The sequence below is a fragment of the Lepisma saccharinum genome, chromosome 11, assembly GCF_977018435.1.
Source record: "Lepisma saccharinum chromosome 11, izLepSacc3.1, whole genome shotgun sequence".
NCBI lineage: Eukaryota > Metazoa > Arthropoda > Insecta > Zygentoma > Lepismatidae > Lepisma > Lepisma saccharinum.
This window is the reverse complement of record NC_139239.1, coordinates 2417396-2437597: the sequence shown is the minus strand read 5'-3', so window position 1 is coordinate 2437597 and position 20202 is coordinate 2417396. Positions and strand designations below refer to the sequence as shown.

Genomic DNA, 20202 nt, shown 5'->3' with positions numbered 1-20202 from the left:
TTATCTTATAAATACCATATTTAATGTAAATTTGTTTTAAAAATGGGGACGGAGAGCTGTTTGTTTTACGTTCAGTGCAGGATAACAAGTGGAGACACATAGTGGTTCGTATCTCACTTTAAACTATAGGTCCAGGCCCCATTAGCCTATCTGTGTATAACGTGGATTTAGAATTCAGTAGAAAATAACGTCGATCTAGTATTTTGGATTTTAGATGCGTTGAGACCACTAAAATTTCCAATTCTTATAAGAAGAAACCTGTCTTCATATTACCATTTTGAAAGAGATAGAGTTAATTCTATAATCGTACGTTGTTAGTTTCAAAGAAAACTAATTCAAATAGTAACAATGGGAACGAATAAAGCTTACGAAAAGTTTTTGCCAGCGTGCGGATTTGAACCTACGACCATTAGAGTTACAACCCAGTGCGATAACCACTACCCCACGAGTTCGTTCCTTCTTACGGCATGATTATGAGTTAAGACCAATCCGTTCAATATGCATTAGTAATATAATCCCCACCCGACTCTTTATAAACAACACACCCAAACGCTCCTTTGTAGCAAATGAAATAAAGGTGGTATGAATGTCACAAAACATTTAAGCAAAATCTACTATATTTACGACGCAATCGTTTTACATGGAGAGGCTACAGCTTCGAGAATTGAGGTTGTGACGTGGCTTCTTGTAGTGGTAGGGTAGATATTCGTATGGCAAGGTTCCAGCGTGCACTAGCCAGTAATTTCCGAGAAAAAAACTTTAATTTATTTTATGATGGTAAAGTGGTTCGGTGATAGGCTGTCAGTATTACACGCCGAAGATTATAAGTTTGACTTCTGTTCGATTACCCCTATTATTATTATATATAGCAACTAAGTATTGTATTTAATTAATAATTGAAATAAATAAAAATGTTATATATAACAGTTGGGCTGAAAAGTTCGTAGGCTAACATAGTAAAAAATATTTTTTGACAAAATTCGATTTTATTATTCAATATAGTTGCCTTTGAGGGCGATACAACGATTATAGGGGTCATACAATTTTTCGATGCCATTTTTATAGTACGATTTCTCTTTAGCCTCAAAATAGGCCTCAGTTTCGGCGATTACCTCTTCATCAGTGCTAAATTTCTTTCCAGCGAGCATTCTTTTAAGGTCTGCAAACAGGAAAAAGTCACTGGGGGCCAGATCTGGAGAATATGGTGGATGGGGAAGCAATTTGTAGTCTAATTCATATAATTTTGCCATCGTTTTCATAGATTTGTGACAAGGTGCATTGTCTTGATGAAACAGCACTTTTTTCTTCTTCAAATGGGGCCGTTTTTTCATGATTTCATCCTTTAAACGCTCCAACAACGCTATGTAATAATCTCAGCTATCTCGATAAACTTCACTTTACGATCATTTAAAATTATTTTGTGGACTTTTTTGATGTTTTCGTCGGTAACAGCCTCTTTGGGGCGTCCACTGCGTGCATCGTCTTCGATGCTAATTTCGCCTCGTTTAAATTTAGCAAACCACTTCTCAACGGTTGATTTTCCTGGTGCAGAGTCCGAATAATGTTTATCAAGCCAAGCCTTGGCTTCAACAGTATTTTTTTTCGCCAAAAAACAATGCTTTATTAACACACGAAATTCTTTTTTATCCATTTTTGCACAATAACAAAAGCTGCTTCACTCACAGTGCTATATCTCACGAACTAATTATCCGGCAGCTGTGAAATTTATACACGTATCTTTTGAAGGTTAGTACTAAGTAAAAATCACATGGATTTAATTCTAGTAACGCCATCTATGAGTCAGCCTACGAACTTTTCAGCCCAACTGTTATATTTTAAAAAATAACACTCCTTTCTAATGATTTTTCAATGTTATTTTTTAAAATAATTTTTCAGAATATGTTTTTGAATTTCTCATCACTTTACTAGGATTTGCATAAAAATGATCCATGTGTCATATTCGACGAAATGTCATGTACAGCGAAAGTTATACATTTTTATTTTAGGGAGAATTATCAAGAAACAAAACAAATAAATACTATTGACATGTGAATAGTATTTATTTTACATTATTTTTTGTTCACCATGCATAGTTGTATTCTTGTAAAAAGCATGAAAAACAATATATTCTCTACATTTCGCAAAGCAAATAATATACGAATTTTCGTAATAAGTAAAATGCAATAAATAATTTTTCGGTTTAATAAGAAATAAAAATTGCAGAGTTAACCGAACGGTGAATCGAACACAGAATTTTTCAACCCATAAAATGCCTTGTAGCCTTTGCAATGAAGTGATGTAGATTCAAGTAATAAAATTTCATGCAAAATCGCACGTTATAAGATTGTTGAAATATATTAAATTAATGTGTCCATAAGTTATTATACTGTCAGCCATTTGCCACATCTCGTTACAAAATCTCAGCACATCACCATTCACTAGTTAATCGAATTGAATATTGATTCACTTCACAGTTCAATGTGCAACAATAGTTTCGACTCATATCACGTGAGATGTAAACTCAATTCAATTCTCTCATTGTATTTAACTTGTATGTTGAGCTCATGTAGAAATATCAATTATGAGCTCTAAGCTAAATTTGATGCTACAATCGCTTGATCAACTCTTGCGTCTCGCTGCCAGACATTCTACGTTCCTGTTTGCTCCAGGTCGCTTCTGCATTTCATTATCATTGTTTTTACCTCTGTTTCATTCTCATCGTCGTTATAAACCTACGTAATTTCTACTGTTTACAGTAGACAGAATCTACTGTTATCAATTGTAGTACTCTACTGTGTCTCTCGGAAATCTACTCAAAATCAATGATTTCCTACTGAACACTTTCAGTAGGCCTAATGTGTAATTACAGTTGAGGAACTACAAGTGAAATATTCTCTTCAGTACCACATGTAATATTGCATGTAGTGTGTTTGAATTTCAATTTGAATTCAAAATTTTGGGTGCGTCAGCACTTAGGCTATTTTGCATCTGTCACTTTATACGGGGTCCAGCCCCTTACCAGAACTAAAATAACATAACTGTAACGTCGTGTTGTAACTAAAATATTAAAATATTCTGAATTCGGTTAAAGGCTGAGGCTGTAAAGAGGCACTCAGCACCCACAAGGACCAAACACAGGACAACACAGAAAATTATACTGGCCATGGAGCCAGTCGCCAGAACCTCGTTCGTCTGCAAACTGAAGTCCAGGGTGTACTATGTGGAAGCAACAATTGGGTGTACATACTTCGTGGAAGGTCATCCCTTACACCCTTGTAGTGTGTTTAGCTCAGCATGTTAGCTGTAAATATAACTTTTTATTCCTCCTCACTAACAATTTGTTTTTATATCTATTTAAAATTTAAACCAACCTCACTTCCATGTAGTACACCCTGAACTGCATTTTGCAGACTAACGAGGCTCTGGTGACTGGACCTACTGTTAGTATAAACTTTGTAGGACTGCGTGTGTGTTGTCGTTGTTTGTGCTGACTGTCTGTCGCTTTACAGGCTAAGCTTTTAACCCAGGTAAGGATATTTTAGTTTTCAGACACGCTTTTATTTTTGTCATGATAAGGGGCTGGACCCCGTATAGCGTGACGGGTGTAAAATACCCTAAGTTTTCAGGCACACAAATTGTAATTCAAATTTAAAAAATCTTAACATAGATGTTTCAAAACACCTATTGATCTACTGAAAACAGTAGACAAAAGTTTCATTGGAGTAAGTAGAAAAGAGTCATGAAATAATACCCAAAGAAGTCAACCATTATGAATTAATGTTACATACTTTTTTTATTTCACTTTCCAAAACCTAGGAGCTCAAAATAATACATGGCATGCAATTTACTAGACAGTCTGCTTTTCTGTGATTGATTCGTCGTGCCCAGTCGGGGATAACTTCCGTTCAAGGTAAAAGGGGAAGGGGAAGAAATCCACCACAGTACCATGACGTATGAAGTAACATGTTCACAGGCATCCAATACAACTGATAAGGGTTCACCTGACCTTGGAAGTGTGGGAAACACGTTTCACGCTGGTTTCCAGACTGCTGTGGCTAAATCTGGAACTAACGGTGGAATAAGAAATAGCTTGCAACATTTAACAATGACATTTCGCATTTACAAAATATGAGATATGTAGACTTTGATTTATTTATTATAGTAGACGGTAGAGAATTACTTACCACGAAAGTCAAGGTCTAAATTGCAGACATCAAAATCTACTCCAGGTTGTAAAATACATTTGTGATAGACAGCAGATAGGTTAATAAGGTTTACAAGATTGCTAACGACTCTTAAGACAAACGTTCAACGAAGGTTATTGAGTGAGAAAATGGGAAATTGTTAAAAATAGCGGCCTAGTTGAGTGAAGATCGAAGGTTCGAATCTCTTATAGAACCGGCTATTTTTTTACACTAATTTTTGGTGCGTAATATATTTAATGTATTGTCGACATTTATAAGAAACAAAATATGAAAACTCTCCTCCTCTGTAACGGTGTGGTCTAAGACTCTGTGCTTTGGATTCCGACTGCAGCGGGACGGCATGGATTCGAGTCGTCCTGGGTTCACGGCCTGTTATCTGTATAGGACCGGTGGCAACCCACCATCGTGAGGAAATTGGGGAGCTACGAGTGACTGGTGTAACCTGGTTTCAGATATCTTCTATAACGGCTGAGGGTTCGACATGCTGACCAACGTCACCTCGTTGCCAGTTGAAGATAACTGTAGGTAGGATTGTGGAAGGGAGACTGACAGTCGGGAGATAGCCCATGGCCCTTCAAGGTTTTAAAATATGAAAACTATTCCTTCCGTAAATCTAATTTCTCGTCATTGTCACGTGAGATTTCATTTCAGTATGACTCCTGCAATGCTAATTAGTTCCTAAGTAGGATAATGAGATGGACATAGAGATATTAAATTATGAGTTCACTGTTTAAAAAATTTGCATTAACACATTTTTATATTCACATACCTCTTTACAAATTCCTGAGCACGTCACTACAAATGAACCAATCTAGTGCACACTAGAGCCTTGGCTTATCGATATGGGGTATCCTACAATTTTGTCAAACCACAACCTCAATTCTCGAAGCTGTAGCCTCTCCATGTAAAACGATTGCGTCGTAAATATAGTAGATTTTGCTTAAATGTTTTGTGAGATTCATACCACCTTTATTTCATTTGCTACAAAGGAGCGTTTGGGTGTGTTGTTTATAAAGAGGCGGGTGGGGATTATATTTCTAATGCATATTGAACGAATTGGTCTTAACTCATAATCATGCCGTAAGAAGGAACGATCTCGTGGGGTAGTGGTTATCGCACTGGGTTGTCACTCTAATGGTCGTAGGTTCAAATCCGCACGCTGGCAAAAACTTTTCGTAAGCTTCATTCGTTCCCATTGTTACTATTTGAATTAGTCTTCTTTGAAAGTAACAACGTAAGATTATAGAATTAACTTTATCTCTTTCAAAATGGTAATATGAGGACAGGTTTCTTCTTATAAGAATTGGAAATTTTAGTGGTCTCAACGCATCTAAAATCCAAAATACTAGATCGACGTTATTTTCTACTGAATTCTAAATCCACGTTATACACAGATAGGCTAATGGGGCCTGGACCTACAGTTTAAAGTGAGATACGAACCACTATGTGTCTCCACTTGTTATCCTTCACTGAACGTAAAACAAACAGATCTCCGCCCCCATTTTTAAAACAAATTTACATTAAATATGGTATTTATAAGATAATCATCATTGATTTGATTGTTTTTATTACTGAACGTCAAATAAAACATTTTCCACAATCACCTCTTCGTCCCATCTCTCCCAATATCTTTCCGTCCCTCTCTTTTCCCCCTTTCCCACCCCCCAACACATGTATCAAAATAAATATTTTCTTAGGTTTGTATGTGTATAAATATAACATTAAATACCCCCAAAAATACTATTTATTTTCTACTTTCCGTCACCCCTCTCCCACTCCCACAACCCCTCATTATTATTGGCGGTCGCCAGACCAAGTGGTAATGTATCGACGTCTTGTAATCGGTGTGTCCTTTTCCGAGTTCCAGTCAGGCCCCATAATGTTTCAGATTCCAATTTAAATGTATCCCGAGTCGTGATTAGCCTATGTGTGCAAAAAGTGATGTTAAAACGAACTCTTGACTAGTGTTGCCCACGGGACGAGACGGGACAGGCTTTTAAAAATTCGAGACGAGACGAGATTGATCATGTGTCCCTTTGACAAACCAATATTTTCGAGACGAGACAGCATTTCACAGCATTTCCACGAGACGAGACAGGCCAAAGTCTCGTCTCGTGGGCAACACTACTCTTGACCTAAAAAATACAAGTTGTGTATTTTCTTTCAGCTGTGGTTCCCTCTTTTTGCGAGAAATAACGAATTAACCTAATCATTAACTCAACAAATAAAAATGCATCTCTAAATTAATTAATGAAAACTGTTATTACACCCAAACCACTATTTTATCGTAAATGTAAATGAAATGTCATCTCACGTAGTGAAAACAATGTGAAAATTGTTCTAATGAGTGATATATGATTGTCTAAAACGACAAAGTAAACTTTTGCGCAATCTTTCTGCCGATTCGCATTATTGAAACAATATTTAACCAATGGGGACGTTATCTCATATTTGGAAATGCTGCATTGGTTGAACTTCCTGTGGACAAGACCGTGAGTCACGCCTCCTGCTCCTCAGAATCGAACTTCACTCTGATTGGAGGATCGTATATTTCACAACACTTCCTTGTTTCAGAGCTACCAACATAATTTCGTAAGACGTTGGACTTAGAAAAAATCCATGCGACAGATTTTTTGAACATGACTGTACTGTTACTCATGTCAGAGTTCTAGAGTCGAATCTTGTTCGAGCCTGCATCTGTTAATATGGATATTCTTCAATTTTATCTTGTCAGAAAAGTTAATATAATCTTATTTATATTATCATAAAGACGATGGAGAAGAGAAATAATAAAGATCTACATTATTATGCAAATATTTTTAGATAGTTTGCAACACTACGTAACTTGCTTCTTATAATTTTAGCATTACAAGTTACGAATTTCTGTTGGGAAATAATTTACTTGCTATTGTAACTAAGTATATCTTTACATGGAAGAACAAATGATGAAAGGTTTTTGCGTTGCCATGATTTAGAATATACTTCAGGAACTCATTTCCTTTTTCCAACCTTTCATGGACGATTTTTATTTCTCAATTAAAGTAACACCATTCACGGACTAGATCTAATATTTATAACGAGTTTCATGGTCTACAGAATTCATATTTTTATCGATTGTAAATATTTATGAACATTTTTACATGCTCGGTTTCTTTCAAATTCAATGTACGTGTCCTGTAGATAATGAATGCTCGTAATTTGCTGTATTTTTTCGATGGCTTTGTATTCTTTTTGAATCATTCATCTCGGCTTTCACATTGCAATGAATTTATGTACCTTTTATTTTTAGGGAGCAGGTTGTAAAATGAAATTTAATATCCCGTAAGTTCTTCCTGTAATTCTACTTTTTCTTCAGTTTCATTTTTCATAAAATATATCTAGAAATTTATGTTTTAGAATTGTGCGATTTGACAAATAACTCCATCATATTTTTGTTCTTTGCCATTAACCATTTCGATAATGCCACATTTTCATGGCATCATATGCCGTCCGTATTAACAACAGTTACGATCCTCTATTGCACATGAAAATAACGCTCATACATTATTATAGCTTGAGTAATAACTCTTTAGAAAACAATATTTCTAAAGATCGGTTATATGTTGTTACGTTGATTTTATCTGCAACATTTGGTTAACATTTGAAGAGCTGAAATATCAATAGAAGTGTAAAATATAAGTAGGTGTGTCATGAGTTAATTTGTCCTTTAGCGTCACCATTCTCACAGATTGGCTAATAGCGACGATGAGGATGAGTTTGATGAAGGGACACTTATGAGGAAAACCCATGCCTAGGTTGGCATTCGGACCCATTTACCATTTCATTATTCGAGACTGTTCAAAACTATCGAACGTCTTCAATCCAGATGGCCAGCTCAGAATGACACAGTGTATAACGTCAGTAAAATTATAATGTAATCTTTCCATATTTGAAACCCAAATGCTTTGAGCACAGTAATTGACAGAACAAAACATTTACGCAACATTTCTCAAGCATTTGTTTGAACTAAAACACATTTGAATATAGGCAGTTAATTTTCTTATTTTACCTGCACTGGATTAATGTATCTTTAGTATTAATATTGCTTTGCTAGTTACCTTCACTCGATGTTAAAAACTTACCTTATGATTGATTGATTGAGTTGGTATTTTAAGTCCATTCTATGCACAGTAAGGCTAATCGGGACTGGACCTAGAGTATAAAGAGTGATTCGAACCACTATGTACCTCCACCGGGAATCGAACCCGGGACCCCTTGATTACAACTTACCTTATGATCTCTAGAAATATGTTATGTTTTCAAAAGCTGTATCCGCTATCTTTATTTTCTCACAAGACGCACGATCTTGAAAGTACAGTTATTTGGTCACAATGATCCTACTTGTAGAACTCTTCGTAGGGAAGTTCGGCGCGTCGGAAATGATTGAAGCATGTGAGGTAACAAATTTATAGACACAAATGTGTGGTGGGTAAAAGTCTGAAACACTAAAAATTCTCAATAGCTGGCGTCACGATCTTTACACAAGTTCGTTTCGTGAGAATAATGTGCTTGGTAAAAAGCTTTGATTGTTTTCAGGTTAATCGTGACGTTAATGAAGATGCCAGAGTGGGTATAGGAGAGAACCACGAAATCAGAGCTCCCTGGTTCAAACTCTCGTCAGCACACTGAGTTTTCTTATTTTACATCGCTATCTGATCTTTAGGTTCATCGTAACGTTGAGAGTGAAAGATTAAATATATCAAATTGATGAGAGGAGGCTCACAAAGGGGAAATCATGTTCACTCCAGGACTGCGTTCGGTCAAGGTAATCTAATCCTAATGTAAGTTGAATGGGATTGGGCCTACATCTCATAATGGGATCCCATACATAGTTCAGTGTTGTTTACTTAAGTCCACCTTATGCATTGATGTGATCATCGGGACTGGGTCTACAGTCAAGTGGGATCCGAACAGCTATGTGCCCCAATCGGATTCCAAACCCTTATACGATGTTACCACTGTGCCATCGGGGAAGATTCAGAGCCCAGTGATCCATCGGCATGACGGATGCATCATTGTGTTCGTACTATCTCATCAGTGCAGCATACATCGACATCTTAACGATTAAGTCAAAAGTAAGAAAGTAAAGAAAGGAGATAACATATCAAATGAGAGAGGTATAAAGATGATGTGAATTGATAAAATACAAAGAAGATGAAACAGACTAGAACGTCCATTTCTTTACAAATTTTGATCCCCCCGGACACTCGCACATCTTCTTGATTATTTTAGTGATACATACTAACCACTCCGCTACAGAGAGGAGTTTTAATTTGAAAAATTTCAGTATATCGATTTATTTTTCGGATACAACAGAGGTAAGGAAAAATTTACTTAATATTTGAATATATAATCACCCCCTGATATTAATAGAGTAATTTAATCAAGAAGACCTCTATCGGAAGGACATGCAGGACGTATTGGAGAAAGGTTTACAGGTTTCTTGTTGGGAAACCTAATGGTAAGAGACGAATATGGAATGACAAAATGGGCCTGAAATAAATTGGTAGACAGCCGAGAGTGGATTGATCTTGTCCAGAATAGACACAGGGTGGGAGACTAGGTTGCTGCGTCAAAAAACCTTCGGGTTTTGAAGTGCCAGAGAGTTAGTTTACGTTTGGTCTGTTCATGTTCAATAAAATCTTGCTGCCTTTGATAAGTATTAGTGTAGGCCTTTACACTAAACTTTATTATCTGATATATAATCTCTGTAGCTCTAAACCTGCGGTGAAAGCCCGAAAATAACCAATTACAACATTTAGCAGGTCCCATGATTTCCTTCGCCTACGCTCATGTTATCGGCAATTGGTCGATTTTCCCGCTCATCCGAAAGGTCTCTTGTCACCTATTTCCCTCGATATCCTCCCCTGGACAGTCGTACTCGTCGTTCCATGGTGTGTGGTCGGAGCTCGTAACCATTGATTTTCTGATGCTACAATTGTTCTTCGCTTTGCTCATCTGTTGTTTACAGCTCAAAAAGTTCCGGTCTGCTTCTCTACAACATTTTTCGTTCCTGTACTGAGCTGTACAGACCCGTAACACCGTTACGTCTTCACGCTCTAATCGATACGGTCCTGCTAACGCTTCTTCTCTAATATTTAGTCCACAATTCTGCAGTCAGTACAGATAAGTGGTGAGTGCAAAGGGTTCATGTTTCAGCTGCTACCCTTCTCGAGACTACTCGTATGATATAATTTACATAAATTTATATCCATACGCTTCTTTTCAAGCAACCATTCTCTGATGGTTAAGAGATGACCCTTTTTGAATATATCCAAATGTGCTCTCTTCCACGTAGTACACCCTGAACTGTATTGCTGCAGTCTAACGAGGCTCTGGCGTCTGGACTCTCAGACAATTTCATCCTATCTGGGGCTCATGTTATGTTATGTGCATATGTGTTTGGGATTGTTTTTTCCGTCCACTTCATCTGCTCAACTGTCCTTTTCCTTGCGATTTGCCAAAGACGACAGAAAAGCAAAGTAAAATAAAACAAATCAATCAAGTCAAATCAAACCCATTCGCTAGCATTTCCTCTTGTTATTGCATAAAAAGTTAGTAACTAAAAATGTTGGAAATTTTCAAAATTATTTTGTAAAGGATAATGAGCTTACATCGTTGCTTGTCGACGCCAGGGGTCCCGGGTTCGTATCCCGCTCGGGCATGGTTGTTTGTGAATGTCCATTCATCAATTTCATCATTTCATCACTCATCCACATCTTCGAAAATTAGCCAAGAGGCACAAAACGCGAAGTAAAATAAAATCAATCAAATCAAATCAAATCAAATCAAATCAAACATCGTTGCCTGTTTAGCTGCACAGATTATCTGTTGACAATCACGACTCACGTGTAGACAATATGGTTATCAGGAACAATAGATTTTGTCACCAACAGTGTGGTTAATTGAAAAAAGTTAACGAAGCACGTAGTCTCTTCCATGGCTCGATTCATGGTCCCAGACATACCGTGTCAATACGACATAAAAGCGACTTCAGTGCCGTTTGATACTGGACTTTCCGTTAAGTTCTATTGTAGTAGATCTCTTGTGCCACAACAGATCTACTACAATAATTACTCTTACTACTTAACGATATAATAATGTATTTTAATCTCGTTTTACTGGGTTACGTCGCTTTTTCGCTTCTTTAGGTTAACCGCGGCGATGATGTGTAATGAGGAGACAAGCACAAAGAAACACTTGTTCCTTGGTTAGGAGTCGAACCGGAACCTTTAAAGGTGAGATCGTGAATCGAGCACTCATACGCTTGGAGTACTCACAGAGTGTGTTAATATCGAGATAATAAGCACTGAGGCATGCACACCCGGCGAGAAATGACTTCGGACCTCATAACATAAGCACGAAAATACAGAAAAATCATGTGAAAAGCTTTTATTTCAGATTCCGTAAAAAAAAATAATTCCATGTCCAATATTTAGCCTTCGTTTCCATGGAAACCTTTCTGACAATGGAAAGTTGAATCTCATTTTTAGTCATTGTTGTTGTTTTCATGGAGATGATTTGAAATAAACAATTACCTAATTTCAAACACCCATATCTCCGTTGCTAATTAACATAGAGAAATGATTTTACGTACAATAGATTCAGCTAGATGCCTTATATCGGATTCCGTAGAACACTTCATTCCATGTCCAATATTTAGGCTTTGTTTCTATTGAAACCTTTCTAACAATGGGAAGTTGAATCTCATTTTTAGGACTTAAGTTACTTCCGAAGTTTTAGTGATTCCATGCCCAGGCGCATCGAAATGGTTCTCAAAAGTAAAGGCAACATGACTCCGCATGGATTTTTTGCTGTATCTAATAGCTTAATAATAGCTTTTAACATGAATTTTCTGTTTGTTTTTTTTTCTTTTCTTATGAGGTCCGAAGTCATTTTGCGGAGGATGTAAGTACCTGATGGAGGTTTCAAACTAAACTAACAAGCGAATAGCAACACTAGTCACTTGGGAAACAACTCTGAAAAATAAATGGAATTTTTCGTACCAGAGCGACACAACAAGCTGCACATGTTGCCTTGCCCTCTTGGTCGCGAATGCCCAGTCAATGATTTTTCGACTAGACTGTAGGTGGTTATTCCGGTGGTCGTGTTGCTTATTGCATGTAATTTTGGTGAGAATGGTCGCGAAGAGAATGCTGGGAAAATTCTAACAACAAATACCTCTTTTATGTCGCTTTTTGCAACTTTTGACTAATCGCGACCAGAAGGATGACTCATGATCTGATGAAATGTATTAAGAGACACTCACTTAATAATATCAAGCCCAGGCAAGATTTAAACACGGTCTTAGCGCGCTCTGGTAACTACTTCGCCACGGATGTAGGCAATCCAATAATAAATGTAATTGTATAAAGTCCAATCAATATTTCATGCTAATAAAGAACCTTTGTCAATTCGGCTCCCAAGATACGATTTTGTGCAACAAGCTGCAAGACGCCTACAAAGTTAATGTTTTACGTTGACAACCCCGTCAGGAGTCCCACCAACGCTCAATGTAACTTGATCTTGTTACGAGCGCACCTGGCGGTTGGTTCTCTCGAAACGTAAGTCACCCTATCCTCGATTGCCTATCGTTTGCATTAATGCTAGCGAGTTTGCGAAGTTTGGCATTTTGATTGACGTTACCCATAAGTGCTTTTGCATCCTTATCGGGTGTAGACTTGGAAATCAATAAGCCGGGTCGCTAGTAGAGGGAAAAGGGTGAGTGTGTTGATGACGGGCCTCTGTGTGGCCCGGTTGCACCCTATTGTGCTTTGAGTATGGTAATTAGAGCTTGATTAGAAGGTCAAATTGACCGTGTACCTTCGGGAACATGCTTTAGTATAGTGAGCAATACTGCGCTACAAAAGGTCACGAAGACTTGTGTTCGCAATGTAGCTATACTCTGTTCCGGGAATCTCTGGAGCAAGTGAAAAAAGTCTGTGGGCACCTACTGATTCGAGAGGGCTCGACCAATGGAGTTGGCAACAGTGCGCACTGCTTTTCTCCGCCCATTCGCTCTCTCCCCTTCTCTACCGTCATGCGCGGCCTTGGTCCGCGGATTCCTGGGACAAAGAATACTAACTTTTAAACTATACTGTAGTCACCGCAATGGATTTTTCGAAAGGAAGGTTTTCGCACACTCAGAATGCAAAATAACCTAACAAATGAGTTCCACGAACTCAACATAGACGTACCTGTCTTCGTGAAGGTGTAGTCAGAATAACGTACTACTAAGACCGAGGTCTCAAGTTAAAACCCTAGGCAAGGAATGGGTGTATCTTAGTGTTATCATTATCCATTTAATCATTTATCTTCATCGCGATTAACACAAGATATTTATAACCCACAAAAACCAAATGCTAACAATAATCTGTTTTTGATTTTCCAGGTATCGTGGATACGGAGGAAAGACTACCACTTGCTCACAGTTGGGCTGGCGACGTACAGCAGCGACGACAGATTCTTCACAGCTCATGTCAGAAGTACTGAGGTAGGCAATGATTGATTTTGTTCTTAGTCAAAATATTCGTGAAAGTTACGTTTTAAAACAATATCATCCTCGGATTTTGAATATGTCATTAAAGATGGGTAAAAAGGTTTTGGAGTTCCCGGTGCACGTTGCACCGGGCCATGAAGGCATTTATGGAGGTGATCAGCACCACACTCCGGACGCCACAGGTACCCATTATATTTGAGGCTGGGTGAGCAACAAAGCCTCTAAATGTAGGACCAAGGCCGGAAAACTTCCGACCTTAGATCACTCATCCCGGGAATCGAACTTGGATCTTCCGCGTGGCAGCCAGATTACTCATGTTCTATTATATAATTATGTGCAATGCCCTCTACTGGTATTTGTGTACATGAAAGACATGTTTACCGGTACTTGAAGATTTTATATACTACATAACTAAATTACTTTTTTAGCTTTCTATTATATTTCTTAATATGAGAAATCCTTCTAATTTCATTGCAGTGTACGTTCTTGTTAATGGTGCTTAATTAAATATTATAAATATAAACTGATGTTTATGGTATTCATGGTGTATAGAAAGCTTTCAATGTAATTATTGGCTTGTGATGTTGGAAATTAATGGACCGAAATATTAGTGAAACAATCATCATTTTGAAATAATTATTGATCTTTTTATTAATATGATTTAACTTACCTAATGTTTAGCTTCATAAATTAAACAAATGTTTATTAAATGTTTATTATCCTTTACACGTTCTTTCCTTCCTTTCATGGATGCTCTAAGAAACAGATAGCGTCCAAAAATTTGGATTTTGAGTGGTATCTTGCTGTAGTTTTCCAGTGATTGCTCTTCTAGTGGAACAATTCTTCTTTTCCGTTGTGATTCTTAAATTCGTTCTAGATTCTTCGTCCAGATTTTCCTGTTTTTTCAGTGGTAGAAGCACTTTTCTTATAAGACATTATCATTTCAAATTATACTTGGAGATTGTAATTATTGCGGAATAGTTCGTACTTCAAGAAAATAATGGCTAAGCGCACAATTATACACAACACGCCACCCTGCGATGTCAAAAAATGACACTACACAGCTTCATTTTTCTCAGTTCCGTTGTTCCCCAACGCGGCACGCGAACAATGTTTGCCGAAGATAGTCTGCGCAACAGTGCTCTTTCCCTCCCGTTTAAAGTCACAGTCACATCCACTCTTGGGCCGCGTTGTGTTGTCTTCTTCCTTCTTGCTGTGCCCCGTCTCCTCTTTACTCTGAGATGTCGTGCTATTAGTTGGCCGCTCCAACGTAGGCGCCAGCCCTGCCTGCCGGCATCTTCCATTACTACATTAAGACTACTCCGACTTGTCTGCCAGCATGAGGGCATTATTATTCGGAACAGAGATATTTTAGAAAAACAATTACCGCGGCTAAATCGGTAAGCTTATATACTCTAAAATAATGATTGTTCCAGAAAGTTCAAGAGATTTCTAGAAAACTCCAGAAAGTTCTATAACATACAGAACGTTCTAGAGAGTTCCATAAAGTCCCAGAAGATTTAATAAAGTTCTAGAAGGCTCCACAAGGTTCATAGTGCTACTACTTGAAAATACATATAATACTTATAATACGATTATAGAAATTTCGTGTTGGGTGTGACTTCTTTAGAAAACTAAACAATATTAAACCCTTTTTCATTAACTTTGAACAAAAGTTAATCGATTTATGACAAAAAAATCAATTATTCTACAAAAAGTGAAAAAGTCAATAACAATAACGGTCACTAAATATGCTCTGCAGTAAACGATGAGACTCGCTGAAGTACACAGAATCCTCTCAGGTACAGGGGCAGTGTTAGCCACCTACAATGATTCACAACACAGAGAAGTAAGAACACATCACTTCTGTAGATACAATGAAAGGATTTATTATTTATTTATTACAATTATAATGTAATTATACTTCGAACGAATATAAGAATTTCGACTTATCGGAGTATTGGCTCAACTATAACACATAACCTCAATGTGTGGGTATCGACGTTATGGTCGCATAGGCCTACCATATGCTTCGAACTATGACACCAAGGGGTATGTAATAATACCTGAGCCAATATTTGCTCGAAGCTCTTTATTTCCAAAATTAGCCCTTTGGACTGAGTTTATTAACTACCGTTGGTTGATTGTACAAGGATCAATGCGTGGCTATCGGCGTACGTATGGTCGCATAGGCTTAGCTTGCGCCCCGAACTAACATACCAACATGTGTGTATAACACCGAGCAGTTCCTTTGGGTTTGAATTCTGTTGATGTTCTTCGGCGAATGTTCATTTCCTGTGCGAAATCCTCGCTTTTATACATTTTTCAAGATCGCAGATCAAACACAGATGAATCACATTCTATTTACAAACATATGCTACAAACCAAAGTGAAATCTACATAGGTTTATAGCCCAGATTATATTAGATATTTTTATTAAAACCATTACAGAAATATGCACATAGAATTAAACAAATATAGAACATAAAATACAATAAATATTAAAATAGAGGTATACATGAAATATAATATACAATTTACGTACAATATTACAATAATTATGCTATCACAAAAGGGTGTACCAGTATAACAATAATTTGAAGTAGTGACGTCTCACAAAAATATGCATCATATCAAACTTCTTTGCTTTCTTTGACGTGACAGTAATATTGTTATTTATTTATGCATCCTTCTAACCATATTACTAATATTTAACACTAGGCAAACTTCTTGGTCAAGTCAATAACCGTAATATACGCAAGCTCCCCAATGCTAGCCACACAACTCTCTTTAATTAACACTCTGGCAGAGAAGTGCGCGTCGTGTTGCTAATCCTTTGACGTTTCATTGTAATTTTGCAGGACTGGGCTCTCCACATCCGGTCTGCACAAGCGGGAGATGCTGGTCTCTACGAGTGCCAGGTGTCCACTCACCCCCCATCGAGTCTATTTGTGGAGCTCCAGTTGGTAGGTAAGTGTTCAAGGGAGACCGCAAACCCAACATATTAAATTCTATATTTAAGATATAGTGTAATCACGACTATATAAATTAAGGAGGGAATGATATGTGTATACAATCTTCACATTTAGAAGGGAAGGGGAATATTTTTGAAAAATAAACAACCTAATTTGAACTTTTTCCTTTTATATTGAGCAAATAAACAATATGCCTTGAAGTGAATTTGTCAAATGTATGTTCAAAAATACTTTATGCGTAAATATCTATTTTAGCTTTTAAATCGAGTCATATTATTCTTGATGACAAATGTTGATAACTTATTAACTATTTTTCAAAACTAAAGTAGAAGACTCACCACTGATTTAATTTCATAGTTCTAAGAATAAGCTCCTCACTATATATGTATCCCCTGCCCTTACCATCTCTATCACTGTTTCTCTATATATATGTATACGAACACACGCAAACGAGCACTTGCATACGTGCCACCTCCAGATGGCGTAAAGGTAAAGTCGTCGCTTTATAATCAAGGCATCCAGGGTTAGATAGCCTTAATTAACCTGCGTACGAACAAAATGTGTAAAATCCTATAGACTAATCTCACTTCTATCGCCACTATCAATTATTTGTGAAAAAATCATCAAAAACAGGTTAATTCAGTTTACGTCACCATATATGAACACAGCACAACATGGTTTTCTTCCAGGCAGCTCTTGCCTAACAAATATTTCTGTCTTACTTTCGCATGCTGCCAGAGCTATTGATAATAACTCCCAACTTGACACTATATATTTGGACATTTCGAAAGCCTTTGACAAAATTAATCACAAATTTCTTCTTCATAAATTATCATCTATATTTAACATCCATGGCAAATTTCTCTCTTTACTGCAGGACTACCTCCATGAGCGTGAACAACGTGTTGTTCTTTCAGGTACCTCTTCTAACTTTCTTCCCGTTTTGTCTGGAGTTCCCCAGGGGAGTATCTTAGGGCCGCTCCTATTCCTTCTGTACATGGATGACCTCCCTTAAAAACTGTCCTCCCTCCCTATCAATATACTTTTGTTTGCGGATGACTGTAAACTCTTTAAGGAGATCTCATCGCATCATGACATGATGATTCTTCAAAATGCTCTCACAGAACTTGTTAGTCAGTGGAATTTAGAACTAAACCCTCAGAAATGCTCTTTCCTTACTTATTCCCTAAAAAAGAACAAAGTGGTGTCTACTTATAATATTGAAAACAATCCAATCCAAAACGTTTCCACCCAAAAGGACCTAGGTATTATCATGGATGAAAAACTCACTTTTAATTATCATATTATTGCTACCACTGAAAAAGCCATGCGCCTTCTCGGTCTTCTATACAGATTTAGCGAAATTCAAAACCCATCATCTCTTGCTTTATTCTATAAATCTTTCATCTCGCTCATCCTCGAGTACTGGTCCCCAATTTGGGCAATGGCCTCAAAAACCAATCTCACCAGAATAGATTCTGTTCTCAGTTTCTTTCTTGCAATTGTTCGCCATAGAATACCTTCCTTTCGACATGTATCCAAATCAGACACCATGGCTGCTCTGAATATTCACACTCCATCCTTCCGTCGTGATCTAGCTGACATTAAATTTTTATACTAACTAACTAACTAACTCTCTAGCCTTCTTAAACCCGAAGGTTCATGGCTGCAGCAACACAGGCCTTCCATCTGTCCCTATCTTGAGCAAGATCTATATACTCTTTTCCATCCCTACCGATTTCCTTTAGGTCCATCTCAACGTTGTCCCTCCATCTTCGTCTTGGCCTTCCTACAGGTCTCTTACCATCAGGTTTCCCAACAAGAATCCTGTAAACTCCTCTTTCCTCTCCCATTCGTGCCACATGCCCTGCCCACCTAAGTCTTCTTGATTTAATTATTCTAATAATATCTGGACATGAATACAAATTATGTAGTTCTAAATTATGTAACCTTCTCCACTCACCTGTCTCCTCATCCCTTTTAGGTCCAAATATTTTCCTAAGGATTTTATTTTCAAATACTCTCAATTTATGTTCCTCTTTCAATGTAAGGGACCAAGTTTCACACCCATATAATACTACAGGCAAAATTACTGTTTTGTATATTTTAACTTTTAGTTTCTTAGATATTAAACGAGAAGACAAAAGTTTATGAAGAGAGAAGTAACATGCATTTCCTGAATTAAGCCTACTTTTTATTTCCTCTTTAATATAATTTTCATTTGTTAATATTACTCCTAAGTATTTGAATTTGGAAACTGGTTCAAACGAGTTGTTATCAATAATTAGATTTTGATTATTACCTAACACTTGGTTTCGGCCTGTAAGCATATATTTAGTTTTCTCTTTGTTAACTTCCAAACCAATCTCTTTAGCAGTTTTGAAAAATATTTTAGCATTATTCTTAATTGTATTCACATCATCCCCCAGTAAGTCTACATCATCTGCATATGCTAACAACTGAGTCACACCATTTAATTTTAGTCCTTCTTTAGTTTCGTTTACCTTCCTAACAGCATATTCTAAGGCAAAATTAAAGAGCAATGGAGATAATGCATCTCCTTGTTCTAACCCATCATGAATTGTAAATTTGTCAGACATATTAATACCCACACGAATTTTACTTTCTGTTTCACTGGTGCATACTTTTATCATACTAACAAGCTTCTTAGGTATTCCAAACTCTACTAATATATTATATAATTTATCTCTTTTGACCTAATCATATGCTTTTTTGAAATCAATGAATAGCTGATGGACATTTTGATTATATTCCCACTTTTTTTCAAGTGTCTGTCTGATGTGAAAAATTTGATCTGTAGTTGATCTGTTACGTTTAAATCCACATTGATAATCACCTATAATTTCATTAGCATATGGGGTTAGTCTTGTTAAAATAATGTTAGACAATATTTTGTATGTCGTTGAGAGTAGAGAAATTCCACGGTAATTACTGCAGTTCATTTTATCACCTTTTTTAAACACGGGAACAATTATGGATTCTTTCCACTGTTGAGGTATTTCTTCTTTATTCCATATTAAACAAATTAATTTATGAATTTGACATATTAATGAATTTCCACCATACTTAATTAACTCAGCTGGTATTAAATCAATGCCAGGTGCTTTGTTATTCTTTAGCCTTTTAATAGCATCTTTAACTTCCGTCAAGTTAGGTTCTGGAACTAAAGGTTCTGCTGTGTGGACTTCATTCACTTCTGATTTATCTCCTACATGGACATTTAAAAGGTCATTAAAGTAGTTCTTCCATCTATTTAGAATATCGCTTGGGTCAGCTAGAAAATCACCGTCTTTATCTTTTATCAAGTTTACTTTAGGTTGCCACCCCTTTCTAAATTCATTTATACCTTTATATAAATCTCTGATATTTTTATTTTTGCTGTTTGTTTCAATTTCGTTAATTTTGCTTTTCAAGTAATCTTTTTTTACTTCTAAACGTGCTATTAACTTCTCGCTTTATTCTA

At 36.9% G+C, this 20202-nt stretch overlaps 1 protein-coding gene across 1 annotated transcript in view; it reads left to right on the top strand.

Annotated features, from left to right (window-relative positions):
* The window catches only part of LOC145995121 (zwei Ig domain protein zig-8-like), a 338612-nt gene that overhangs the window by 265032 nt on the left and 53378 nt on the right, over positions 1-20202 (top strand). Inside the window, exons 3-4 of the mRNA XM_083131657.1 lie at positions 13636-13737; positions 16605-16713. Of these exons, the coding sequence (XP_082987783.1) occupies positions 13636-13737; positions 16605-16713 (211 nt within the window). The remainder of the gene's footprint in view (positions 1-13635; positions 13738-16604; positions 16714-20202) is intronic.